The sequence below is a fragment of the Tiliqua scincoides genome, chromosome 8 (genome assembly GCF_035046505.1).
Source record: "Tiliqua scincoides isolate rTilSci1 chromosome 8, rTilSci1.hap2, whole genome shotgun sequence".
Lineage (NCBI taxonomy): Eukaryota > Metazoa > Chordata > Lepidosauria > Squamata > Scincidae > Tiliqua > Tiliqua scincoides.
In genome coordinates this window covers 31,249,393-31,276,832 of record NC_089828.1, presented here as the reverse complement: position 1 = coordinate 31,276,832, position 27,440 = coordinate 31,249,393, and the positions used below count along the sequence as shown (strand labels likewise).

Sequence of the window (27,440 nt, the reverse complement as noted above, 5' to 3'; positions counted from 1 at the left end):
AAACTTATCAGATGGAAGGATTTGTTATTCCATGAGTTGAGACTAGAACTTATGGAAAGTTTAAGAACACTGATGAAGAGGTGGCACATTATCATGGATTTGTTCCTTAGAGCTTTATGAGTCCAGAAAGAAGGCATGGTTTACCACCCAGACAGTGTACCCAGACATTGAACCCAGACAGATGCACCATTGTTTTAACATCTCATTAGCATCTTTAATTTGCATAGCAGAGAAAGCCAAGTCACCTATGGGCTCTACTACTGGTTTCACTGGCTGTGGAGGAAACTGGATGACAGGTAGGACCTGGCTGCCATATGGAGGGCGGTAATGCTTCTATGACAGGATCTGAAACAGCTCAGCCTCACTCTTCAAACATTGCCCCCCTTCTCCAGCCCTAGGCCTGATTCTGCCCCCACAGGACCAAATGCTGGTACTACAGAGTAAACCCATGCATTGCCCCTCACCCCAAGCCAGGTCCCACATGTCTAGACTGTTGGATAGCAACAAGTAGGGAGACTGAGATGTGTATGCAGGCACGAACATGTAAGTAAACACCTCCCCCACACTAGCTCCAGGGAGGTTTGTGAGAAATCAAAGTTACATAAAATGGGAGGCAGCTGAAAGTTATATCAGGAGGGGGAAAAGTTAAGCAAAAAATAAGAACAGCACAATAAGAAAGTAGGAAAAACAGAAGCAAAGAATACAGAAGACATTTATTGAAAGCCAAAAATAAAAAGAAATACAGACAGGCCATTGACTGAGTTCTACAATCCAAACAATCAAAATAACTATACACTATAGGAAGAAAGGTACTGCGTTTTGTTATAAAATAGTTTTAATTTCTTTTTTGTGTTTTGCATTACATTCTTTTTTAAGCCAGGCAAATAGATTCTGATGTGTAGGGTCACAACCCTCCCATCCACCTCCCCACCCCAATACTGAACCTGTAATAGCTGGTTATCAAAATATACAATACATCTGTTTGAGCCATAAAAACCTGGGTTCTGCTGCCCCCTCATGTCTTACAACAGGTATAAAAAATTATAAATATTTACACCTTTTTTTTTCTCATTACTCACATTTACATGCAAAACACACACACAGAATAGGAAAGATATGAAACCCCTCTCCCCAGGTTGCTTGGAGTCTAGGATTGTGATACTTTTGCACGCATCTTGCAGCAAAAAACCACACCCCCACAAACACACAGAAAGAAGTCTGCTTGCTGACTGAATCAAAGGTATTTAAAAGCTCAGCCAGCAAAAGGAGAGGTTGTGTTCCAAGGAGCCTCCAAGAGAGGCCTGTCAAACATTGTATTTTTTAAAAAGTTAACTTAAGACCACTCTAATCAAGGTTCTGTTAAGGTTATAAGAGTTATGGTAGGGTGCCACTGGTGGGTTGTTTTTTGCCTGCTAATATGCCTTCCCAGCCCCAAAGCAAAGGGATCCTGTGGCATCAGACCTTTGGGGGCCAGCACAGTGTTAACTTTATCACACAATGTAAGGCATTGGTTTATTTATATCATGGCCCTTGGAGAAACTCCCTGGCCCCCCCAGCAAAAACCCCATGCTACTGTCTTGGGGCAGTTAGGAGAGCAGAGGTAGACAGATGTTGATGAGAGGGAAAATCCCACTCCAAGGCTTTGTAAACCTCTTCCCTCAAACTGTTGGGAGGTCCAGATGGGGAAACTAGCAGGTTACTTGGGGGAAAGGTTTTACTCCTTTCTCCTCCCCCTCATTGCTGCACTAGGGCAAACAGGCCAAATGAAGGCCACTTCCAATCAAGCAGCCAGCGTTTTCTCCAGGCAAACATCAAGAAACCAAGGTGGCTGGATCTCCCTATGCTGGAGCAGGGGAAACTGCAGTCAAGAAACATGGTGACAAGTCCCATAAAAATAACTGGGTCACTCAAGTCTGCCTTGCTACCCTGGACCAAGGGGAGAAAGCCTTGGTGCCAGTCAACTGCATGAATGGGCCCTTTGTGATGAGGATCCTCTATAACTGATTGAATTAAGGCTATCATACTCTGCAAAGGTCAGCAGGCACTACCACCCTTTTGCATTCCAGAATGTTTGGGGGCTGAAGGACAGTTCTTAGGTATCTCCACCCACCCGATGCTGGCAACCCAAGCAGAACCTGCACTCAGACATCATGCACTCCTCCAGCATAGATTTGAGTCTCCATAACATTGGGGAGGAATTTAAAAAAAGTTTTAAGACTTTTCCAACCCCCTCAGTGACAAAGCAAGTCAAGAACTCCTGTAAAAGCCATCGACTTGAGACGCCTACACACACAATTTAAAAAAACAACTTTGGTCCACAATTTGAAGAAATAACCCTGATATTAAGGTACAAGATTCTGGTTCTCTTAAAATCATCTCACACAAGTTAGAGGGAAATGTAAGGCAACACTGGAATATAATATAAAGAAGGCAGATTAGCATGGGGAAATCGGAGGCCACAAAGACAAATTGAGGAGTTTTAGCTACTATTGGGGGAAAAAGTAATTTTGTATTTCTCTTTAAATAACATAAATTTGCTTGGATCATTAAAGTAAAGAGACCTTTCAATTTGGCTCCTTTCCTTAGTGTGAAGCAACCAGCATTTTTTTGCTACTTTTAAATACTTTTCAAAGTATAATGTTAAATCTTCAGCCATGACCTCTCATCTCAATCAACTAGATTCCTGCACTACAGTTTTCCAGATTACAAACAAAAATACAAGAATACAGTATACAAGGGTAATAGAATGAAAAAGTTTAGATATGTTTATACCATCTTATTCTATAAAAAATTAAGCTATTGCCTTTTGCATATATATAGATAGATATGAACCCATTAAAATATTTGGTCAACTGGAAATATTGCTAGGCAGAGACACTGCTTGTAAAAAAAATTAATAAAGGATTAACACAAAAAAGCTGAAGCTGTATGTATGATAGCAGAGATGGCAATGAAATTCAGGAAGAATAGGGGAGGAAGTACAAAGGCACCTTGAACTCTAAGTGAGAGTCCGAAACTCATAATCTGGACCATGAATGTTCAAAGCTCCAGGTACCCTTATACTAATCATGTTTTGATGTTTGTACATCAGCTTTTGCAATTTGCTGATGTTAAATGCAAAGATTCATTGCTGACAATGGAATGTTGATGGATCGGGGTGGAATGAGGAATCTCACCTGTTCCAGCCCGAACAAATGCATTGTGGGCCAATTTTTAAATCAACTCTCACCCAGAAGAAGAGAAAAAACACAAAAAGGTGGAGAAAAAAGCCATGTATAGATAGGGAAAGTTAATGTGGTGTTCTGCAGGTCAAGACACATTTTTATGGAGAGATGTTAAGATTGCTTAAATGAGACAAAGTTAAACATTCATCCTCCTCATCTCCCTGCTGCAATACAATTACCTGAAGGCAACTCCCTGTCTTCCCACCCTCAGTGAAAAACTTCTAAGGCACAGGATATTGGATGCAAGGCTTAGGGAAAAGGTAACTCCCACTTGCTCCCCCCTAAGGCAGCATCTATCTATACGTGGGAGGTTTATTCCAAAATGGAAACCACAGTTTGGGGTCTCTTCCAAGGCTTGAACAAGATAAAGGCATCACCATGAAGCCGCTATACCTTCTGGGACTGAGTGGGTGTGGTTTTGCTTTATTATTTTTTAAGGGAAGGCAGGGGAGAAGAGGAGAACTCCCAGAGAGGTTTCCAACCAAGAATGTAAACGGTTAAGCTTGCATTTTTTTCTTCTCCTGAACAGTCAAGATTGTTCTCCCACTCACTGCAAGAAAGGTTATAGCAATGTAAATTAAGATTTTTTTATAAAAAAAAACCTGGTAAACTGCTTTCCTCCTTAAAAAAATAAAATCTGTTGTCTTTAAGGTCACTTCAGCTGCATTTTTCTTTTCTTTTTTTAAAGTGGCTTTTTTGTTGTTTCTGGAATGATGGAAGTTGTCTCGCCCCCACACTGGAAGATGCAAGGCAGGGCCCATAAGAGGGGTAGCGGTTGGGTTTGTTTTTTTTCAGTCAGGTCCGTTCTGCTGCGCGGCTTCCCAAAGCTCCTAAATGGTGGACTTTGAAAAGGACACTCGGAGGTGGTGGTTCTCACCAAGGTCATGGTTATGGAGGTCGATGAGCGATTGGATGGCTTCTTCCACAGATCCCATCTGGATAAGGGCCATCTTGCGATCTTTCCTACAAAAGAGAAGAACCAGTGGTGTTTGTGCTGGAAAATGAGGTCAGAGAGGTATAAACTACACACTAGGCTAGTGGTTCCCAAACCTTTTCAACTAGCTGCTCCCTTGACCTACTGGGTCATTGGCCATAGCTTCCCATTATGGCTACAATTCTATACATTGTATAGGGCGGCACATTTTTTGCAAGGATTCTACAGCTCTCTTGGCTGGTTTCTGCAGTTCCCCAAGGAGCCACAGCTCACAGTTTGGGAACCACAGCACTAGGTTAAATAAGCTCCAGCTACAGACCATGAGACAACAGCTGCTCATCAAAGAGGCTGATTACCTTTCAAGTGTAAGCAGCAAAAGAGGACAGAATCTCCAAACAAGCGCAGAAAAACATTACATGGTATTAGAAAGCCACTGCATTTTGGCAAAAAGTCTTCTTTGAGAGCACTTTCTGCATCAGTAAACTCTGCACAATATAGACTTGTTACTGCCCTCTTTTTTGCTACATTCCCTTTCAAATGTGGCAACTTCCTTATGATAACATAGTACCTAAGTTAGACCAATGGCACATTCAGCCACCTGATTGGCATAGGTGGCTCTCCAAGACTATTCATTAGGTCACTGTCACTCAATTCATACTCTGTCCTTTAATGCAAAAATATTCTTAGGGAAGTTCATAAAATCTAAAAAATAAAGCAACCAGTTGGTGTAGTGCAGTGGTATTCAAACTGGGGCATCGCGACGCCCCAGCCTGTGGGTCCTGGCCTCTGCCCCCTTAAGGGGCGGGGGCAGCCAGGAGACAGGGGGAAGGCAGCAGCGTGATCCACAGAACTGCACCACTCAGGGGGGCTGCAGCAGTTTGGGTGAACTTGCCCGAGTCCCCTGCAGCTCCTGGGGGTGCGGGGAGCCCTGTGCAACCTTCGACAGGGCTCCCCGGGTCAGGAAAAGTGAAAGTGAAGCAATCACGCCCCGGAGCACGATTGTTCTGCTTTCCCTTCTGACGGTGCTGCAGGGACTGGGGTGCACCCTCCATTCCCTGCAGCAGCCGTCCCTGTGTGCGGGGAGCCCTGCGCGAGCGCCTGCAGGGCGCCCCAGGTCAGGGAAAGGGAGAGTGGGGTGATCGCGCTCCGCTTCCACAGAGGCAGAGCAGATTGCTCCACTCTCCCTTTCCCTGACCTCGAGCGCCCTGCAGGCGCTCGCTGCAGTACACAGGGACTGGGGGGTGCACCCCAGTCCCTGCAGCCCCCTGAGCAACATGATCCTCCCCCCGCTGCCTCCCCCCGCCCCTGCAAAGACTTACTGCGGGTTTCAAACTCCCGGAGAGTTTGAAAACCGCAGGTGTAGTGGTTTCAGTGTCAGATTAGGGCAACAAAGGCCTCCGTCCAAATGCCTGCTCTGCCATGAAACTCACTGGATGATCTTGGGTCAGTCTCCCAGATTAATCTACTTCACAGGGTTATTGTGAGGATAAAGAGGGATAACTCAGGCAAATATAATCATGAACACCCAAGAGACATTTCATGAATAGTTTCATCTTGATGCCAATTCACGAGATTCCTTAACCATGAGGGTGCCGAGAACTGAGTCTGGGGTCCTTCTAGCTGTTTTATACACTACTTGTGTACAAGGCTGGTGTGCTCCCTGGGGCATTTGGTGGGCCGATGTGAGATACAGGAAGCTGGACTAGATGGGCCTATGGCCTGATCCAGTGGGGCTGTTCTTATGTTCTTATGTAAGGCTACTGGTTGTAACTCCTAGAGACAGCAGATCCTTCATACAATTTATGCTAGAAAACATAACAGTCGTCAACACGTTTTGATTCATGTTCACGGGGGTCAAATTCCAAATGAACATGGATTTAAAAACCAGATTTTCTTCCACCAAGAAACTGACCATTTCACACAATCCTATTTAAGCTGGGCATCAGGAAATCTGATGCATCAACTTCCAAGAGCTGATACTGATAACCTGATGCAGTAGCTCAGCACAGCAAGGATAATGACCTCACATGTCAGGAACAGATCAAACAGAAGAGCTTCCTTTAAGGAAACCATTACTACTGAGCTACTCTTACAGGACAGATGCTTATTGGCATCCTCCCCCCTCTCCAGCAGCTGGGATGCTAACACCACTTACTGGAAGAATTTGAAGCCTTTCACCATTCCTCCATTACATGCGAAAAGCATCTTGAGGTCTTCTTCAGTTACTGACGGCCTGGAGGAGAAAGAACAGCAGCACTGGTTAGGCTCTAGCAACAAAGGTATGAATTAAGGAGTTACTTACAAATGCCTTAGCATCTGATAAGGCTAACATGTGGGACCCGCCCTACCTCCTGCAGGAAGCAGGAACTGCCTCAATTTAATGCTATTTCAATTTCTGTCTCTCCCCTTTGCTTCCCCACTCCAATTATCTTGTGCTTGTAGTAATCCAATTCAATGGCTGCAGGTGCTTCAGCTGCCAAGCCAATGCTGCTAACCTGATATGCAGTACTTTGTCACCTTTCCAGGATACACACTGGGGGACAGGGCAGGGCTGCTTCACTGGTTCCTTGGCACATGTGCCAAAGAGAGGGGCACACAAACACCTCCAGCTTCCTGCTCAAGAGAGCAAGTTCATTTGTGCTCTCCTTGGCCCAAATGTGAGAGAGACCACTTTGCAGATTGTGAGAGAGATCACTTACGGAATGTTGGAGAGGTGAAGGGTGGCTGAAGGGGGGAAAATGTTTTGGAAGTTCTTGGAGCCTGGTTTTTTGAAGCGATGGAGAGGAGAGTTGCCATAGTCCTTGGTTAAGCCCTGGTCTTCTTGTCCCTCACGGGGCAATTGCACTGTCTGGTGTTTTGACAGAGTAATACGGATAGGCTTCCCATGCAATTTCTGACCGTTGAGGTGACTCATTGCTGCCGAGAGTTAAGGCAATAAGGTAATAAAACGTCTGCTGTTCAAAAAAGTTCATTTAATCCAGTAACCTCACAGGGTCAACCAAATTCCTCCAAGGAGCCCACAAGCAGGGCAGGAAGGCAACAGCGTTTCCCTTGTTTGTCCCCAGTGACTGATATTCAGAGACAGGCTACATGTGAACACAGAGGTTTCATATAGCCAGGACAACTTATACTCCAGGAATTTGTCTTATCCCCTTTTAAAGCCATCTAAGCTAGCAGCCATCACCACATATTCCATATATTATGCACCAACATATGGAAAGCATGTTATGCACTAAGCCAGTGTTTCTCAACCAGTGGTACCCATGGGAGCCCCCAGACCCCTGCTGCCTGGCTTCAAGATCATTAATGCAACATGACAAGCAGCACTGGGAGGCTTGGCTTGGCAGGCAGAGTTCCAGCATGCGCTTTTCGTTAGCTCAAAAAAGCCCTCCTGTCCACTTTGAGCTTCTTAACAGTGTTTCTCGTATTGCATTTGGGCTCCCAATTCAGAAGTAACTAGCAATGACATTGTCACTAGTTACTTCTGGTCGTACTTCCAATGGGTGGACCACGCAAAGTGGTACACTAGGGGATAAGAAACTCTGCACTAAGCAGTAGTACTTTTGTTTGGACTAGAATCTCCTGCCAAACCTGGGTTCTAAGAACAGTTTTCCCCACTATGTACAATTTCATAAGCAATTTGTGTTCCACAAACTTTATTCCTAAATTTAAAAAGCTCTAAACATTGTAGCCCTCCCCATAGAAACAAAAAGAATGTCTGGTTCTGAGGAAACCTTTCCTTCAGCTAATTTGTGTGTTGGGGAAGATCATCAACATCACATAAGGGAAGCGTGGGAATTGACTCCATCTTGGTGGGCAGTACAGTTTAACCTCCCATTCCTTCAAAGTAACAAGAAAAAAGTTGGGCCTTATTTCAAAAATTCCTCCCAATGAGGAGATCCAAGTCTAGGCGGTTCACCTTTAAGACAAGTGGACAGATTTGAAACAAAAGAAACATAGCCAAGCAGAGGTGGGAAAAACTTCTCCCCTTCTTCAGAGCAGCTGTGCATTTGGCTATCTGAACCTAATCCACAGCTGGGCTGAATCTGAAGAAGTACTTGGGATGGGTGTCTTAAGAGGGACAGGAGCCTGTGGGAGGGAGCAAATTCTCACTGTTCAGTCTGAGGTTTAGGTATCAGGGGCTTAGCCCCCACACTATGTTTTATCTAGAATAAAGCTCCAAGGAAACTTGCACTGACCATTGTCCATAACAAAAGGAAAACTGACTATGGCACATTATCCCAGAGCCAACACACAAACACCTGTACTTCAACCCTACACATTCATTGCTTCCTATCACTGTACTAGTCAAGTCCACAGACAATATAAGCAACAACAAGTTTTTGCTGCGGCTAATAGAAAGATTAGTCTGGTGATGTCAGAATTTGCAGTAAGTTTCTGCTGCCTTGAACAGTCAATCCCAAGAAACCCTTACAGGGAACTCCTGAACAGGCTTTTGGAATGCTTGGACTCTCTCCACCCCCAACCACTCCATGGGTAATTTTAAAAAAAAGCCAATGACAAAAGTGTGTGCTTACCCAGCTGGGCTTGATTGCCATCTGCCATTTGAACCAAAGCATTCTCCTTCTTGTTAAACAAGATCTTCACTCTTTGCACATCACCATATACCCCTTGAAGCACAGGAAGAAAAACAAAGTCTTGAGGAAGAAATTCTGAACTTTTACATCAATTTATTTCCTCAAAGGCATTCACACCCAGATTGCTCTCACTCCACTTAAAAGATGGCTTATTCTGCTCAGGACAAATCTGATCAGCAACAGAATAATTGCAACAATCTTTAGGAAAAGTTACAACACTAGGGCTTACTAGCACAATGAAAATGCTGCAGCCACCAGTGAGTTCAAGTGGACAGATTTATACATGCTACCCAATCCTGACTCCTACCCAACACACATGCAAAGCAATCAAAACCATGCATAATGATGTATAAATAAGAAAAATTAAACAAAACTAAACTAAAATAGCATGTTACATGATTTTTTTAAAAAAGAATTCAACCAAATGGCAAACTGCAAAAAACACAACCATACTTCTTCCCCCCAAAGTAAAAAAATAAATGAAAAAGATAATAAAAGTGTGAATGATAACATACCGAAAAGAATAAAGAGGCATTGGGGTGTAACTCTCTTTAGAGAACAGCAGAGGCAAGGCAGCGGAGGGACAGGGAAGAGGTAAGGAATCGGAGGGGAGAGCGAAGGTTGTGCAAATCGTCGACAACGAAGGAAGGGCAGAGTCCCCGCAGGAAATGGCGAAATTGGTTCATGGATGATGAAGTTCAAGATGGTTAATATATTGAAGAGGGCAAGTTGGTTTCCGAAGAGCAGGAAGGTTTTGGTTTGGTTTGAGGGGGGTATTTTTATATATATTTATATATAATATTTTTTGTTTCAAGCAACAACAGGAAGCAGAAGGTACCGTGCAGTCAGTTGGCAAAGAAATTCCGGATCAGGGAGAAGGGGAGGGAAAAAAAATTGGGGGAAGGGGTGGAGAGAAAAAGAAAAAGTAGCAAAAACATAGGTCAGTAAATACATAAAAGAAATATGTAGTGTTCCATCAGTAAAGATTTATAGATTTCTAAAAACGTACAACTTTGTTTTACAGAAGAACTAGTTAATAGGCTTTTTTAACCTAGTGGAACACAACAATAAAAGAAGAGCACTTTACTTAAGGTGTAACTAAGAGAGAGGCAGTACTGCAACAGAGCAACTTGAGGAAGGGAAGATGTGCAAGCTCTGATTCCTGGCAGACACAGTGCAGAGTGGACTATCCAAGCAGAGGCTGGTCCAAAAGCTACAAGGGAAAACTTAACCCATTTCTGCCCAGCCCACAGGTGTACACATTTGATCCTTGTTGCATATATGCAACACTGGGCAGAAATGGCTCTTAAGGGGCTTGTTCTGTTATACAAGCGTCTCACATAGGCACACCTTGTTCTAGCCAACTGCAAAAGAGTTCTCAAACAAAAATTATAGAGTGGAAGGAAATGTTGGTTGAGCAATCATTTCAAGGCCAAAGTTCTCAAACTGCATTCCAGGAATTCTCATCAAAAACAGAGAGTGAATCCTCCAACTCATTCTTGCCTTGACCAAACCTGAGTCAGTTTTAAGCTAGTTGATATGCAAATATAGCAAAAGGAAGGACTGCTAAGGACGAATATCTTCAACATACATAAAATTTGTAAAACACGATTAGGTTAGTTTTAAAATCTGTCCAATTTTGTAGTAAACATCAGGGATTACCAGTGTCGATATGGGAAGGGTTTGCTCTTCCTTGACCAAGCTGTTTGGGGCCCAACATCATTGCTGGAGAGGTGAAGTGTGTCTTCTGTGTCCTTTTGAGCAGGGTGCCCAGCGAGTCAGAAGTAGTGTATGCCAAAGTACACTAGTGAGGCACTGCTTGACTCAATGGGTGACAAAATGATCTCAAAGCCTCTGTGACTGAGTCCATCAAGTCTGAAGTAGCATTTTATGCACTGTTAGCACCAAGCAAAGTGCTGCTTCTGACTCCATAGGTGCCCATGTAGACAACAAAAATTCACCTCTGGGCCTGGTAAAGGATGAGCAGTAGGACCAGTCAGCTCACCACATTAGGGATGGCCATTAGGCCAACATCACCTGTGCCCATCACAACATGATGCAGGTGTAGAAAGCTGATGCTCAGTAATTCCACCAAGTTCACAGCCAGTGAAAGGTGGGAATTTGCACTGGTATCATTGAGATAGCCATATGGCTCTTATTTGCATCAACATGGAAAGAATGTGTGCCATACAGAAACACATGGTAGAGGAGCCATTGTAAGACTTGCATCTTCCCCTTAGTGATCATTCCAGTCCACTTTGTATCTTTTGAGAACTGTGGCCTTCAGAAATAACTCTCACAGGGACTTCATTGCGGCTGTCAAGAATAGCTGGGATCCCACTTTTGTTCTGTCATGGTCAATGGCCAAAAACCAGGACTGGAGAGATTTGAAACAATTATACTTTTAAAAAATTTGTGCTTATGACCAGCTGAAGAAAAATTATGTGGAGCTACTAGCTTGCTAAGCAAGGAAACCCCAGCTCAAGAACTGATTAAGGTATGAACAAGGGGATTCAAGCTACTCTGCATAGCCACAATGTTATCTACCATCTTCCATGTGGCAATTCTGGGGGGAGCACAGAAGGAAAGAAGCCCCTCTGGAGAAATACTGCCTCTTCAACCATTTGCACAGATAAGTTTCTACAACACTGATTACACAAGCAATGGGGAAAGTTGGAGTTAGTTCACAGCTTCACTACAAGTATCAAAGTTTCTAGCCCAAAAGAAAAACTGGATGGATAAGCAAGGAGTTTGTAAAAAAAACACAAATAAGGCATGAAATAAGTTGCTCAGCAATTCTCATTTGGCACCAACTTCTCATTTGGCAGAAGTTGTATCTATTTTGATCAGAGGTGGTTGCACTGACTTCACAACTGTTTGTTATCTTTTGAACATGCATAATTTGAAACTGGTGAATGCACAAGTTAAGAGGCAACAGTAAAACCGAATGTTTTCAAGTTAATGTGTTTCTTTCTCCAAGTGCTGTGTGCATGAACTACATTAATGCATGACCCCTGCCTCTCCCATTTTGGAAAGCATCTGTTACACCACCCCTTTTCAAATGCAACACAGTGACTTCTGCTTTAAACAAGTTTTTAATACTATTCAGTTCTTGTTTCTCTGAAAAAATTTGTACACGAAGAGTATGTTTTCCACTCAACTGTACAGCAGGGGAAGCAGGAAGTAAACAGAGACCTATTGGAAAAACCTCTAGATCAGTGGTTCTCAAACTGTGGGTTGGAACCCACTTGGGTCACAATCCGATTTCTGGTGGGTCACGAGAAGCTGACAGCAGCCATCTTGGAAGATGGCAAAAGACTTAGGCGGCACCATTTTGGAAGTGGGCAAAGCCTGGACTTTGCCATTTTAAGCTTCCCAGCATTGAGACGTAACTAAGAGCGGCTTGCACATGTGCAAAGAAAGCAGCATGCCGCTTTCCCCCAGAAAGTGTGCTGCTGCCTTCCAGCTGGACCTCCCTCTGCACTCGGAGGCTTCCCTCAGGGGGGCCAACTGTGGAGTGCAGGCTTGGATCACAGGCAAAGAAGGACCGGGAGAGACGTGGATGAGTCAGCCAGGCTTCTCCCCACCAACCGTTGTCAGCTTGGCTGCCTTGACAGGATGGGCTGCCTTGGAGTTGCAAGACAGAGCAGTTCCCCCCCCCCCCCGCTGGACTGTAGAGTGTAGGTGTGTGTAGGTGAGAGTACACTGGAGAGTGTAGGTGGAGACCTGAACGCAGGGCTTGGCTGAGTAGAGGCAGACCCACGTGATCTCCCCTCGTCAGCCTGCCTTGAAAGCAGCATCACCGCCACCCCACTGCCGTTCTCATCCTCTGCATCACGGCCTCTCTCTCTGAAATCACCTGGAAGCCGCAATCCTTTCCTGCCCTGACTAGCACATCCTCTTTTTATATCTTTGCTGGGGTGAGGGCAGATCCCTGGTTGCCTGGCTGCCAAGAGAGCAGCCAGGAAGCGGGGGAGGGAGGGCAAACCTGGCATGTGGGGGGGAGCACCCAGGGAGAGTGCTGCTCCCCCAACCACTTCTCTGATGTGCACCCTTCCCCTCTTCCTGCTTCTCTCAGGCTGCAATTCTGTCTACTCTTACCTGGGAGTAAGCCCCATTGCCAATAATGGGAGTCAATTGAGTAGATGTGCTTGGGCTTGGGGGAGATGAGGGGAAGCATATCTGCTTATCTTCCTTCTGAGGGGGTACTACTTTTTTTATTTCCTTTATTTACAAAAACTCAAGCGACTTCTTGTATTGAGATGCATGAGTAGGGTGCACTTGTTTCTGGCTAATGCTGTGCACAGTATCAATAGCCACATCAATGTTTGTTAGTTTCAAGCGCAATACAAGAAGTAGCTTGAGATTTTGTAAATAAAGACAGAAATAAAAACAGTAGTAAATAAATACACAAATATTTTGGTCCAGATGTTTTATTTTTTGCTTGATAGCAATGGTAGCAAGGGCAGGGAGAATTGAAAGAGGCTTCTGAACTGGAATACTGTCTCTTGTCATTTACAGTTTGAGTTTCTAGACAGGAACTTCCTGCTCGATGACATCACTTCCGGCTCTGACATCACAGTGATGTCACTCCCCGTTTGATGATGTCATTTCTGGCTATGACATCACTTCCAGGTTGCTGACATCACTACCGGTGGGCCCCAGACAGATTGTCATTCTCAGAAGTGGGTCCCGGGTTAAAAAGGGTGAGAACCACTGCTCTAGATGATTTGCAGTAAAGGTAACTGACCTAATCGTTTAAAAACATCCACAAATACGCTTTCCCTCCCTAAAACAGGGTGTTGAAACCAAACAAACTTGGAGGGAACCAGTAGTCCACTTTCTTTGGCTGTGATCCCAGTTTAAGCACCAAATGATCTCAGGGCCTCAGCATGTGCTTGGAGGTAATTCCAAGGGTTTGTTCACCCATAAGCCACAATACTGCACTTGGCTCTCACTGGTAAACCTTTGGATTCTAGTCCAACAAAGAGATCACATAAGTCTGAAAGATGCCCACCCCAATAAACAGAAAAGTGCTGCTCTCCTAATGGTACCTATGCATAGGGTGGAAACAGTAACAGGGAGGACCAATATCCCCCCCCATGATTTTGCTAAAAACCCTCCACATGCATGTACAAGTGGAGCATCTACATTCAGTGTGCATGCCTGCGATACTAAATGCAGATGCTTGCTGTCATGAATAACCCAATTAACTGTTTGACTGGGAAGTGGTGTCATTGTTTGAAAGAGGTCAGACCTTGGTGTTGCCTTTATTTGGGAAAGGGCTCAAATGCAAGGAGGAGCATTGGGGTGCTTTTGCATTGTGTCCTTTCTATTACTAGTGCTTCCTCCCTAAATCAGGAAAGGTGCTCAGACCGACCACCCCATGCCTGCATTTTCTTGATAAAGAGGCAAATGCACATCCATCTTGCTTTGCAAGGAGCCTCATAATCCCACAGGATTCAAGACCATGCTGGGAGCGAGCATTGCTGGCAAAGTCTCATGTCCTGAAAAGAACAGTTACACAATGGACAGAAAAAGGAATAGTGAAACAGATTAAAATTGGTTAAGTTTAAAATTTCTCTCATCCATGCCTCCCCCTTTTGGCACTTCCAACAAACCAAAACTAAGCAAAAATTCAGCTTTTACACATTGGGGCTGAAGCAATGTGCACAACTCATTGCATCCAGGGAGTGACTTCACAGAAATCCCACTTCAAAGACAAAGCAGATATCTGGTGAATCACATCCTTTACCCAGAAAATACCAGGCTCCAATTTTAACTTGCCTTGAATCTGTACAGCAAGGTCCAAACTAGACACAACATAAGTCACATCCCTTGGCTCTTCATATTTTGTCTTTAATAGTCACAGCAGCCTAACTGATCAGGACCATGGCTGGGAGGAGAGAAGCTTTAAAGCTTTCCTTTTGCCACTCCCAACCACCACAAAAATCCTCACACACAAAAGGCAAAAAAGATGCAATTTAATGTCGTGTCTAATCTGACCCCAGAGCAACCAAATCTCTCAACTTGAAAAGGAAAAATGTTACATGGAACCAAAAATGTAAAATTGTTTTTTTTTAAAGTTTAGGAGCAGAAATTAAGGCACACACACTACTTTCAAGGAATTTTGGTAAAATGGGAATATGTCAATGCATGGCAAAGATAAAATGAAGCTAAGCTGGCAGGGTAGAATCATGATAGCCAAATGAAGGGAACAGAACACTATCACTCCAACCCAAGTGTTTAAAAGCAATAACATGCCAAAGGAGCAACTGAAGAGTATTTTGCTATGGTGAGGAAGACCCAAGTAGAGACAAAACCATAGGGATAAAAGGCAGAAAGGGAGATTTCAAAGGCTTTTGGGGAATTTTGTTTTTGGGAATGAGAGCAGATCAATAATACACTCTTGGCTTGCTACCAAGAAAGGCAAGCTTTAAGATTTCCAACCATGACCCTCAGGTTATCTGCTGAGAATTGTATCAAGCAGCTGGTTTGAATGCCCATCCAATTTCTACATTCTAGACATTTCCTTTCAGACAAAGGAAAGATTTGGCACTGTGATGTTCCAGCACAAAAGTTTTTTGAACAGTGATTCAGAGAGAAGTGAGAGCGGAAAGCAACTTGGAAGGAAGCAAAAAATACAAGAAAAGTCAAATAGAAGAGGAGATCACAACAAGGCTTCCACTAACCTCGGGGTTCAAATTGCTAACCAGCAGAACAGAGTTCCCTGACCCGGAGAAGCCGGGAATGGCAATCCGTCCTGCGGCAGCTGCGGCTGCTGCTGCTGATGGGATAGCCAAAGGAGCAAGTGCTCCATGTACATTTGGAACTGAGAGGCCTGGAAAAATTAAAGAATATTAACCAGTGATGTTAGCAGCATCTTCTCCACCATGACTGGCTGAAGAGGTGAGCCCTTGCATGTTTGGTAAAAGGATTGCCTGAGAACCCCCATCCCTCCTCACGCAAGCACTTGGGCCAGACAGCTCAAGCATTAATGGACTGATGTCCTTCCAGCCCTGGTGCTCCTTAGGACTCCGCTCTCAGCTTCTGACAGAATGGGAGTGAGGGGATCAGGGCAACACATTTTGCTCTCCTTGGGTGCTGGGCAAATTAACATCTCTGGACACCTGGTTTTAAACACTTTTGCAAAACAATTTCATAGGAGAAATAGACTGTAGGGGATGCAGGAAGGAGGGCAACACAAAAGCAGTGCATTTATAAGGTCCTTCCACTAATGCATGTCAGAAGTGCCTCATCCTTGCATCATGCATATACCAAAACCACACTTTATGCACATTTCAGTCAGTTAATTTGACACCATTTGGATGCAGGTTCTGCAGAAGCTCATGAGAACTCAATCTCTGCCCCTTTGACATTAGCACTCTTTGCACATGCACTCCCACTCCCAACACAAACACTTACAGGATGCACACTTGTCTTTTCACCTCTTACACCACAGAAAAGCATTATGGGATGCTCTGTGGGAATTCCCAGCATGTTGGTGAAAGGATAACTGATAACAGGATAACACACAGTTATCAGCAAACAGGTCTGTCATATGAACCCTTCTGAATGCAATGCATGTGCAACAGGCTTTAAAAATAAAGCATTCCATCCACCTTGTTTTAAGTTAGTACAGGGAGACCTGTGGTTCTGTACTGCAGACATTCTTAACAGATGTTGCAATGCTGCCTGAAAAACCCACAGAGTAGCAGCAACTGCAGGAATGCCCCAGAACCAGAAAACCCCAGAACCATTCCTCACCTTATTCTAATGCTTTACCTCATTCACAGCCTACTGTTACATTTCCAATCACCACAAAGTAAAACAAAGTCCTTCAGTGAGAATTAAGATAGTGCTGCAACCTAACTGTAAGCTGAACTCTTATACAATCATCTTAGGAACTTAATCAAGGGAGAAAGCCTTACGGACAAGCCCAAGCTAAGCAGATTAAGTTGCAGCACAGGCGAGTCTCCATTTTCAAGTCAGCCCTTTCACCTTCACACAATCCTATGCTGACCAACTTGCATCTCTCTTAGTTTGGTACTTTGTAGCCAGGAGTTAGTAGGTTTGGAGAGTTACACTCCAACACTGTGTACTGACAACTGTACTTCAGGAAATCAGCCTAAGTCATTTTCATGCTGCTCCACTCAGGTTACATTTCTAGGAATAGAGTCTCACCTGAGCAATTACAGCTACATTTGTTCACAAGAGCAGGATGTAAGAATGTTTGTGTGTTACAAGGGCTTGGTGTGGGGGACTTAAATTCCTTATTCTCCTGTTTTGTCATAATGCACAGGTAAGCGGCCTCTGGTACCTCTGCAATTTATGTTGTATCTACTTGACAGGTTGGAGAAGATAGTGAGATTACAGGAATGCCACCAGCTCCGTGAATCAGAAAGACAGTCCAAGAAAAAGCAAAAACTTTAATTTTGCTTTAAAACAGGTTCAGCAGCGAATATCTATGACACACGTCAACTGGGGATTCGAAGAACCACACAATTAGCACTATACATTCAAGGTGGGCCTGGGCTAGTGGAACAGTAGCTGCCCCCTGCCACAAGGCAAATCTGCTGTCAAGGAGACTTTCCAAAGCGTTTGATGTGGAGGAAGCTTCAAACACATGCTACAGCCCTTGGGGCTCTGCTAAAGTATTTTTTGGATCCTGGGCAGGATGCTCTACTTCTTTCTAACCAAGTACTGGTGACATTTTGGAGCCAAATCAACTGTGATTCCTTTTTTGTGGTGGTGGTTTTACATCAGAACTGTGAGGATTGTTTGGAAAGGCAACTGAGTTTGAAGATAAAAACAGTACCTGCAGCTTGAGGAATTGCAAAAGCAGGAGGAAAACCAGCCCCTGTATATGGAGAGGCAGAAATTATCCCCGGAGCACCTGCAACAATAAGAGCAAAGGACATTTGTCATTTGATTCATGAGTACATGACAAGTTCTATTTAGAACAAATTATCTGCACTGAGATAGCAGCATCCAGCAGCATCCTTTAACAGGGACAGCCAACAGCTAAGCTGAATGCTAGGATCAATTTGTTTCATATAAACCTGTCCCACTGAATCCCCATCCCCAAACTGATAAAGGGTTCTGCTGAATCAGTCCATCTAATCTAGATTCTCATTTTCTATAGTGGCTACATAGTAGTTGGCAACCTTCAGTCTCGAAAGACTATGGTATCGCGCTCTGAATGGTGGTTCTGGAACAATGTGTAGTGTGGCTGAAAAGGCCAATTCGGGAGTGACAATCCCTTCCACGCTGGGAGCAAGTGCAGTCTGTCCCTGGTCTGTCTCCCTGGTTATGGGCCTTCCTTCTTTGCCTCAGTCTGTTGGCCAAGTGTCTCTTCAAACTGGAAGAGGCCATGCTGCACAGCCTGCCTCCAAGCAGGATGCTCAGAGGCCAGGGTTTCCCACCTGTTGAGGTCCATTCCTAAGGTCTTCAGATCCCTCTTGCAGATGTCCTTGTATCGCAGCTGTGGTCTACCTGTAGGGCGCTTTCCCTACACGAGTTATTCATAGAAGAGATCCTTTGGGATCCAGCCATCATCCATTCTCACAACATGATCGAGCCAACGCAGGCGTCTGTTTCAGCAGTGCATACATGCTAGGGATTCTAGCTCGTTCCAGGACTGTGTTGTTTGGAACTTTGTCCTGCCAGGTGATGCCGAGGATGCTTCGGAGGCAGCGCATGTGGAAAGCATTCTGTTTCCTCTCCTGTTGTGAGCGAAGAGTCCATGACTTGCTGCAGTACAGAAGTGTACTCAAGACGCAAGCTCTGTAGACCTGGATCTTGGTATGTTCCGTCAGCTTCTTGTTGGACCAGTCTCTCTTTGTGAGTCTGGAAAACGTGGTAGCTGCTTTACTGATGCGTTTATTTAGCTCAGTACTGAGAGAAAGAGTGTCGGAGATCATTGAACCAAGGTACACAAAGTCATGGACAACCTCCAGTTCATGTGCAGAGAATGTACTGCAGGGAGATGAAGTCCACATCCTGAACCATGACCTGTGTTTTCTTCAGGCTGATTGTCAGTCCAAAATCTTGGCACGTCTTGCTAAAACAGTTCATGAGCTGCTGGAGATCTTTGGCAGAGTGGGTAGTGACAGCTGCATCATCGGCAAAGAGGAAGTCACACAGACATTTCAGCTGAACTGTGGACTTTGCTCTCAGTCTGGAGATGTTGAAGAGCTTTCCATCTGATCTGGTCTGGAGATACTCGTAGATGCCTTCTGTTGCAGTTCCAAAGGCATGCTTCAGCAGGACAGCAAAGAAAATCCCAAACATCGGCGCAAGAACACAGCCCTGCTTCACTTCGCTTTGGATGTCAAAGGGGTCTGATGTGGAGCCATCAAAGACTACAGTGCCCTTCATGTCCTTGTGGAAAGACCTGATGATGCTGAGGAGCCTGGGTGGACATCCGATCTTGGGGAGAATCTTGAAGAGGCCATCCCTGCTGACTAGGTCAAAAGCCTTCGTGAGATCTATGAAGGCTATAAAGAGCGGCTGTCGTTGTTCCCTGCCTTTCTCCTACAGTTGTCTAAGGGAGAATACCATATCGGTGGTGGACCTGTTGGCTCGGAATCTGCACTGTGATTCTGGATAGATGCTCTCTGCAAGTACCTGGAGCCTCTTTAGTTCAAATCAGGCAAACAGCTTTACTACAATGCTAAGGAGAGAGACGCTGCGGTAGTTGTTGCAGTCACCCCTGTCACCTTTGTTCTTGTACAGCGTGATGATGTTTGCATCCCTCATGTCTTGAGGTACTCCACCAGAGTCCAGCAGAGACAGAGGATTTCATGCAGCTCAGTGACGATGATCTCTTTGCAGCACTTTAGGACTTCAGCAGGGGTGCTGTCTTTTCCAGGTGCCTTGCTAAAGGCAAGAGAATCCAGAGCCACTTGAAGTTCTTCTAGGGTTGGTTCACTGTCAAGCTCCTCCAGCACAGGCAGGCACTCAACGTTGTTCAGCGCTTCTTCAGTGACTATATTTTCTCTGGAATATAGCTCAGAGTAGTGCTGCACCCAATCCTGGATGGCCTCGCCTGCGGCAGACTTCAGAGGGGCAATTTTCTTCTGTGTTGGACCTAGGGCCTGCTTGATACCATCATACATCCCCTTGATGTTGCCCGTGTCAGCTGCTATCTGTATCTGGGAGCAGAGCTGGTGCCAGTAGTCATTAGCACATCTCCTGGCAGTCTGCTGGACTTTGCTGTGAGCAGCTTGGAGGACCTGCAGGTTGCGCTCACTGGGACAGAACTTGTATGCTGCTTGAGCTTTCCTCTTTTCTTCAATGACTGGTGTCAGCTCCTCAGAGTGGGCTTCAAACCAGTCTGCCGCCTTGTTGGTCTTCTTGCCAAATATGTACAAGGCGGTGTTGTAAACGGCATACTTGAAATGTTCCCATCTGTTGGATGCGTTTGCGTCGGCCAGGCCTGGAAGAGATTCCTCAAGCACTCGTGCAAATTCCTCCACTTTTCCCTGATCCCGGGTCTTGCTAGTGTCAATGCGAGGTCTTCCTTCCTTTTTTGGGTGATACAGTCACTTTGTTCGCAGTTTCACTCTGCTGCACACCAGGGAGTGGTCGGTGTTGCAGGCAGCACCCTGATATCTGTGTGTGATCTTGATGCTGGGAAGGCTGGAGCGTCTGGTGAGAATTAGGTCAAGCTGGTGCCAGTGCTTTGATCTTGGGTGTCTCCAAGAGACTCTATGTTGGGGCTTTGTGTTGAAGAATGTGTTGCTGACACAGTGATGACAGCAAAACTCTAGCAGGCGTTGGCCATTTTCGTTCATCTTTCCAATGCCGAACTGACCTAAACAAGTGGGCCACAACTGTGATCAGCGTCAACTCTAGCATTGAAATCGCCGAGGATGAACAATGGCTCTTTTATGGGGATCTTCTTGACAGCGGTGGCCAGGTCATCATAGAATTTGTCTTTGGCTTCTGCTGGAGACGACAGAGTCGGTGCATAAGCACTGATGAGAGTAACAGGTCCTGCTGATGACTGGAGCTGCAGGACAAAATTCTTTCACTTCCCACAGTAGGTGGGATGATGGATTCCAGCAGGGTATTTCTGACCGCAAAGCCAACACCATGTTCCCTGGTTTCCTTTGGTGGTTTTCCCTGCCAGAAAAATGAGAAATTTCTCTCCTTGACAGATCCGGAATCTAGCAGCCTCGTCTCTTGGAGGGCGACGATGTCCATCTGCAGTCTGCTCAGCTCCATGTCGATGACAGCTGTTTTGCGCGCGTCGTCTATTTCTTGCAGGTCATCAGAGAAGCCAGGTGTCATTGTCCTTATGTTCCAGGTGCCAGGCTTTAGGGCAGGAGTTTTCTGTTGCATGGTGCAGAGTTGTCGATCCGCTTGTCAGTATTCACCCTAAACCCCACGCACCCCGTGAGGTTAACAGACTGTGGTGAGGCAACACCTTACTGGCTGGGGACTGCCCAGCTTAAGGCGGGCGGTAGCTGCCCAATGAGATGCAATGATCTCTCCCACCATCAGAAGCAGCCCCTGGCATCACGCTCTACGCCAATCCAGCGAAGACTTATAACCGGTAAACTGCTGCTTCCCATGTTGTGCCGACGCCATATGGCGAAGTTGGAGTGTCCTCTCTAGTGTGCGAAGCCTGGGTAAAGAAGGTATGGAGGATAGGCTGTTATCCAGGCAGCAAATCCCCCCTCTCCACATCACCGGAATGGTCCAATGGAAAGGCAGAAGCCAATACTGTTGGTTCCAGTGGCGTTGCAGGAGTTGCCAGAGCGTGACTGTGTTCAGCCATGAACTGCCTCAGGGACTCCGGCTCCGGATTTTGCCTCGTAGTTGACTCCTGAAGCCTTTTCCACAACTGGATATAGCCACAAGGCAGTGGAGGTTTGAGGTCAGGGTTTCCTTCTCTTAGATGAGCTGCCTTTCCAGGCTAACGAGTCCCATCTACCCGGTGGCTGTTTGGTTGCCTCTTACAACAAGTACAGCCAAACTGAGGGCCTGTTCTTATCCCCAGCCCTCAGGGGATGATGCAGGAGCGGAGGGGCAGAAAGGGAGATTGTGGGGGATGGAGGACTGCAGGGCGAGAGAGGAGGGTTGTGGGTAACAGAGGACAGCAGGGAGAGAGAGGAGGGTTGTGGGGAATGGAGGACTGTAGGGGGATAGAGGGGGTTGTGGGTAATGGAAGATTGCAGAGGGAGGAGAGAGGGGAGTTGTGGGTAATGGGGGATTGCAGAAGGAGAGCAGGGATGAGGGTAATGGAGGACTGCAGAGGGGAAGGGGGAGAGAGGGGGTTGTGGGTAATGGGGGATTGCAGAGGGAGGAGAGAGAAGGGATGAGTGTAATGGGGGATTGCAGAGGGAGAGAGGGGGTTGTGGGTAATGGGGGATTGCAAAGGGAGAGCAGGGATGAGGGTAAGGTAAGAACGGTACAGTGGCTAACCTGACCAGTTTCCAGTAAGTCCACTAACTGGGTATAAACAGCCCATTCCCAATGTTTGCCTGCAACACCTGACATCCAATGGTATAAGGCCTGTGAGTTTAAAAGTTTCATATAAGTATCCCAGTCAATAGGCACCAACAGACCAATCCTCTGTGAGCTTTTCAAATCTTTCTTTAAAGTTATCTAAATTAGTGGCCATCAATACATCTTCTCACAAGACAGACCATTTAAATACATATCATGGGGAAAAAGCACTCTTCTGGCCACTATTATCACTGAGGCACAAGCACAGGGAGCTGTCCCTAGGTTGCATTTGGCCCGTTACCCAAGACTGGCCCAGTTCCTTCTCCTGTGGAAGAGTTGCTCAAAGTGATAAATGCAATGTCCACATGGACTCCATTTGAAGGAATCTTTTGACATTAGGCTCTCTGCAGGTTGATTTTCTGTAACATGTACTGAACAGCAGAGGGCAATCAAGGGAATCATAACTAGGAGCAGCTACTCCCTATAAAGAGGAAACAAGAGTATATAGGTACAGAGCCCTTTTCAAATTTATCCACTATAAATGTCTGTTTCAGAGCTCTGTACTTTCTTATCTATTAAACACTAGGCAACCTCAATAAGCAAGAGCCTTGTGGCAAAATCTTTCGTGGCCTAGAGTCCACTTCATTAGATGTACCCATGAAAGCTTTTGCCGTAATGTATTTGTTAGTCTAAAACAGGGGTCTCCAAACCCCAGCCCAGGGGCCAGATGCGGCCCGCAGCAAGCCTCTTTCTGGCCTGTGGCCAACCTCTTGTCCCCTGAAAGTCTCTGGCCCACTCAACTGAACATGACCAGAACTGTGCTCTGATTGTGTCTGGAGGGTGTTCTGAGGGGCAGAGAGGTTGAATGAATGAGCCCATTCATTCATTTATTCACTCATCCAAGTTCCATCTCTAATTTATTTATTTAAATTTTATATTTAAATTTTTTTCCCCAGCCCTCCACAACATGCCATATATTTGATGCAGCCCTCTGGCCAAAATGTTTGGAGACCCCTGGTCTAAAACAAGACATGTTTCAGTACTAGTCTAGAAATGTGCCACAAAGCAACATGACAAGGAAAATACTCTACGCAAGTTTCCTGCTTAGATTATGTTTTTACATCCAATGTGAAAGCTACCAACAACAAGTTAAGCATAACATGAATCAGTAAGAGCAGTTTTGGCTCAATCAAGTTTTAAAAAGCACTAACTCCAAATGCGGAGTTTTACAAGATCCGGGTATGCCACAGATGAACTGAACTTGCATACAACACAGAGTGATGGGGGAATAATGTGCAAAAGTGTTAGAGCCTGTGGCCATTAACTACAGAAGCAGAAGAAAGATTGGCTTTAGAAAGGGTGTAGCAGTTGCTTCCTTTCTAACCCCTATCTGAACCTCTCTGCAGTATATGATGCAACCCATCATCCTTGGAGACTCATAGCCTGACAAGCACACAGAACAGTGGAGACTACTTCAACTTCACCCCTACTGTGTTGAAAGCCTTTACAATAACTCAAAAAAGGAAGTTAAAATCATTGGCTAGGATGAATCTGGCTGTAGCCAAAAATGCAGGGATGGTCAAACCAATGCCGCTGCCTGATACCATCACCATGTCCTTTTCTGCAATCCTCTTGATAAAGCAGGAACAGCAGGTCATGCTGGAGCTCCCAGCACACCTATGTTTTACTTAAAGGGATGGTAAGGAAGGAGCCAAGTAAATGTCTGCTTCCTCTCATTTCTTCCTTGACCAATCCCTTTAAATTTAAACAGACCATGGGAGAAAGAAGGGAGGGGTAGCAAAATGGCTCACTGTTGCCCACATAGGTTTTTTCAGCCCAAGAAATGGTGAGCCAGTTTGCTCTTCTACTCCTTCCTCGTGCAGTCCAACTGCGCAGGGAAGGGATGAGGGGAGAGGCAGTGAAGCAGATTGTCTGAAGCAGATCAGTGCAGCTTATGACTGCAGCAGGCTTGGGGTGAAGGGAAGCCCAAATCTGCTACCTCTTGCTGTTCACTGTTGACACAAGCCACATAAGTTTGCCTCATGGTTGGGCCAGCCCTGCAAGAGTAGTTCACCCAATGCCAGCCAATCAGTTCACAGTCACAATAAGATTCCACCACATTCCTCCTAGATCATGCTTCATGTACTTAGCCACTGAACAACCCCAACCTCTTACCAAAGGCAGCTGCCATGGTCTGGTCAAGAGAGGGCTGGCTGTCCCCAGAAGGCAAGTCTGGTCGTGTATAGTCTCTGCTCTTGTCATTGTTATATTTCACATTGAGGCTGGTGAGCTTGGAGAAGTCAATGCGGAGCGTACAGCAGGCATTATAGATGTTCTGCCCATCAAGAGACTACAGAAAACCAAAAAGGAGCACTTGTCATATCCATATCAACTACGGCACTTCGACAAACTAAAATGCATATCAGATTTGTCAGTTGTGTATACTCATGACACAATTTAAGAAAGTGTGACCAAAGGAGATGCCCGTATTTGGCAAGCCAAATCAGATCAGAGTATTCTGAACCTGTTCTCCAAGTTCCTGTGCATTCCTTCCCTCTAACCAGGTACATTTTTCTGCTAGCACCCAAGTCCCAGCTACCACGCTGCCTAGTATTTGACATTATACCCACACTGCAGCATGGATTTTCAACTCCAGTAGCTCTGGTACTGGTGACAAAGTCAAGCAATTGTGGACTCCCTGAATAGGAAACTGAGGGTCCAAGGACATAAATATGGTTATGTTAGATCTGCATCACAATCCCAACACTGTGCTGCCTCCCCCTCAACAGTAGACAAATGACACCAAGCTATTGGAGGGCAATGCACAAATGCTACTGCAGGCTCTAGAGTGGCACTAGAACTTTGAACTACTGCTGGCAACATTGGAAAAGTCATTGAGACAGCCTGGCAACCCCAACTAGAAAAATAGCCAGAGGCAAAAGAAAACTCTGGTATGATTTAAGATTAGGCAATTAGAATTTAAAACTGGTTTTCAGTTGGTAACTTCTGGAGCTTACATTTAGTTATGCAAAGGCATCTTTTTTGAGAGTGTAAAATTAGCAGATTTCTGCATGTTATTTTGCCTTTTGCTGTACCAACAGAATGAATGCATTACAGAAAAAGTTCAGTTCAATTTACTCAGTTCTGAAAGTGAGATTAAATCTTGATTTTAATTACTGGGGCACTACATTGACTATTCAAAGGCCTCCTGCTCTCTCAAGTGACTTTTTCCCTTACTGCCCCTTATGCATGGCTCTACCTCCCAGATCACTTGTGGGTTGCTTCCTTACTCAATTACAAATATCACCTTTTTCACAAAGCTTTAGGCAGCATACCTTAGATCCCATTTCCAACTGTAAATTTAAGTGCATGTAACTGGAACAATTGCTTCTGTTTCCTCTTTTATTCCTGCCTCCTTCCCCTCTCCCCGTTTCAGTTCTCCCAATATCTACAAGCCCCTTAGGACAGGAACCTGTCTTCATTTTCCTGTCTTTTCACTTTTTACACACTTGCATTACTCAGTTTATTCACACCAAGCCAGTTAAGCATCACAAACCAAGGTTTGGTGTAATTGACTGAACTGAGTCAAAGGGAACTAACGCCAAGAAAGAACACAACCCTTATCTGCCAACTCATTCCCTTTGCTTCAGCATATCCAAAGTTCACACAGGTCCTCCCACAGGAGATAAAGCAGTTGTTGCTCCTGTGTGTCACACCTACATCTGAACATTAAAAAAACACACTTCGTCATACATCAGCAGATTTGCAACTCGTGATACGTTTCCTCAGTAACCGCCTGCTCGGAAGTAGCCCACTCCATTTTAGAAACCATTCAGACTAAAGAACTGCAGAAAGGAACTCACCAATTTGGCATGCTGGGCGCTCACAGGGTCTGCATACTGCAGGAGAGCCTGGAATTGATTGTTCTTTGTGAACGTGATTATTTTCAAGACTGTACCAAACTTGGAAAAAATCTGTACAAACAAAATGAAACAAGTTCAAAAAGCAATGACTTTGTGTCTGACAACAAGGCACCAGGAACATATGAAGCTGTCCTCTAATGAGTTGGATCATTTATACATCTACCCCAATATTGTCTATGCCAATTGCCAGCAGCTCAAAGTTTCACATGGGGGCTTTCGCAGCCCTATGTGGAGGTATTAGGGACGGAAGCCATGAACATCTCCATTCAAAGCAGGTGCTTTACCAATGAGCTGGAATGGGTCTTACATGGGCAGAGAAAAGATCACAATGCAGAACTGGCCTACCATTACCTGTTTCAAGTCAAACTGTAGGAACTACTAGATACTCTATTGAAATGGTTCTCAAGCCTCTGCCCTTTAAGGGGTGGGGAGGGGCGAAGGCAGCGACGCGATTCACTGAATCACATTGCTTTGGAAGGGCATAGGGGTTTGCTGCCACTTACCAGAGCCCGCAACAACCTCCCAGGTGTGTGAGGAGCCCCCAAAACAGCCTTCGCAGGGCTCCCCACACAGTAGAGAAAGTAAAAATAGTGATTGAGACCACTTCCCCAGTGCCCCTCCAAAGCAATGTGATCCAGCGGATTGCTTCATTGCCATCCCGCCCACTCCCACACACACTTTCTGTGACTCAAACTCTCCCAAATTTGTAACAAATTTGGTAGTCTGCTTAAAATGCATTTTCTTTATAGTAAAGCAGAAGTGAGAATTCTATTTATGCAACTTCTGCCCATGTTGCTGCATCTGGCAACCCTAGATAGCTCTGATATATATAACACAAATTCATCAATATTCCTGCTTCTGGGTAAGAAGGCTCCCCTGCTCATTCCCTACTTCTGTGATTATCAATATCAAGAATTCTGCTGTTGAAAGTATCTCTTATAGCAAGGGCAGGTAGAACTAAGCATAATGGTTGCGGTTTTTTTTTAAATTCAAAAGATAATTGAAAAGTTTACTGGCAAGAGAGTGGGAATGAGCAGACTTGTCTGGACAGGCCAATCTTTCATCATTAACTGAAGGTGAGTTCCTGCATGCAGGCAATGCAGAATGCAAAGCTTACATGTGAGCAGTTGCAGGTGATTGGTCCACTGAGTGACAAAGTTCATGTACCCAAGGAGTGAGTGTCTACTGCAGCTTTAAACAGAATTTGAATAGAACCTTAACTTGTTTCAACTCCTCGCCGCAATAACCAGATATTCTTCTTTAAAGAACCTCTCAAGTACTCTGCCACATGAAAATGACAGAA

The 27,440-nt window shown here is 45.1% G+C and overlaps 1 protein-coding gene across 2 annotated transcripts in view; it reads right to left on the bottom strand.

Moving 5' to 3' along the window:
* Nucleotides 1-696: 696 nt before the first annotated feature.
* The window catches only part of PTBP1 (polypyrimidine tract binding protein 1), a 48,654-nt gene continuing 21,910 nt past the window's right edge, over nt 697-27,440 (bottom strand). For both annotated transcript variants that reach the window (XM_066634784.1, XM_066634786.1), the window contains 9 exons: nt 26,078-26,188; nt 24,390-24,564; nt 17,575-17,652; nt 15,449-15,597; nt 9,272-9,305; nt 8,697-8,789; nt 6,858-7,074; nt 6,314-6,391; nt 697-4,187 (listed from right to left, as the gene is read on the bottom strand). In XM_066634784.1, the coding sequence (XP_066490881.1) occupies nt 4,055-4,187; nt 6,314-6,391; nt 6,858-7,074; nt 8,697-8,789; nt 9,272-9,305; nt 15,449-15,597; nt 17,575-17,652; nt 24,390-24,564; nt 26,078-26,188 (1,068 nt within the window). In that variant the 3' untranslated portion in view covers nt 697-4,054. The remainder of the gene's footprint in view (nt 4,188-6,313; nt 6,392-6,857; nt 7,075-8,696; nt 8,790-9,271; nt 9,306-15,448; nt 15,598-17,574; nt 17,653-24,389; nt 24,565-26,077; nt 26,189-27,440) is intronic.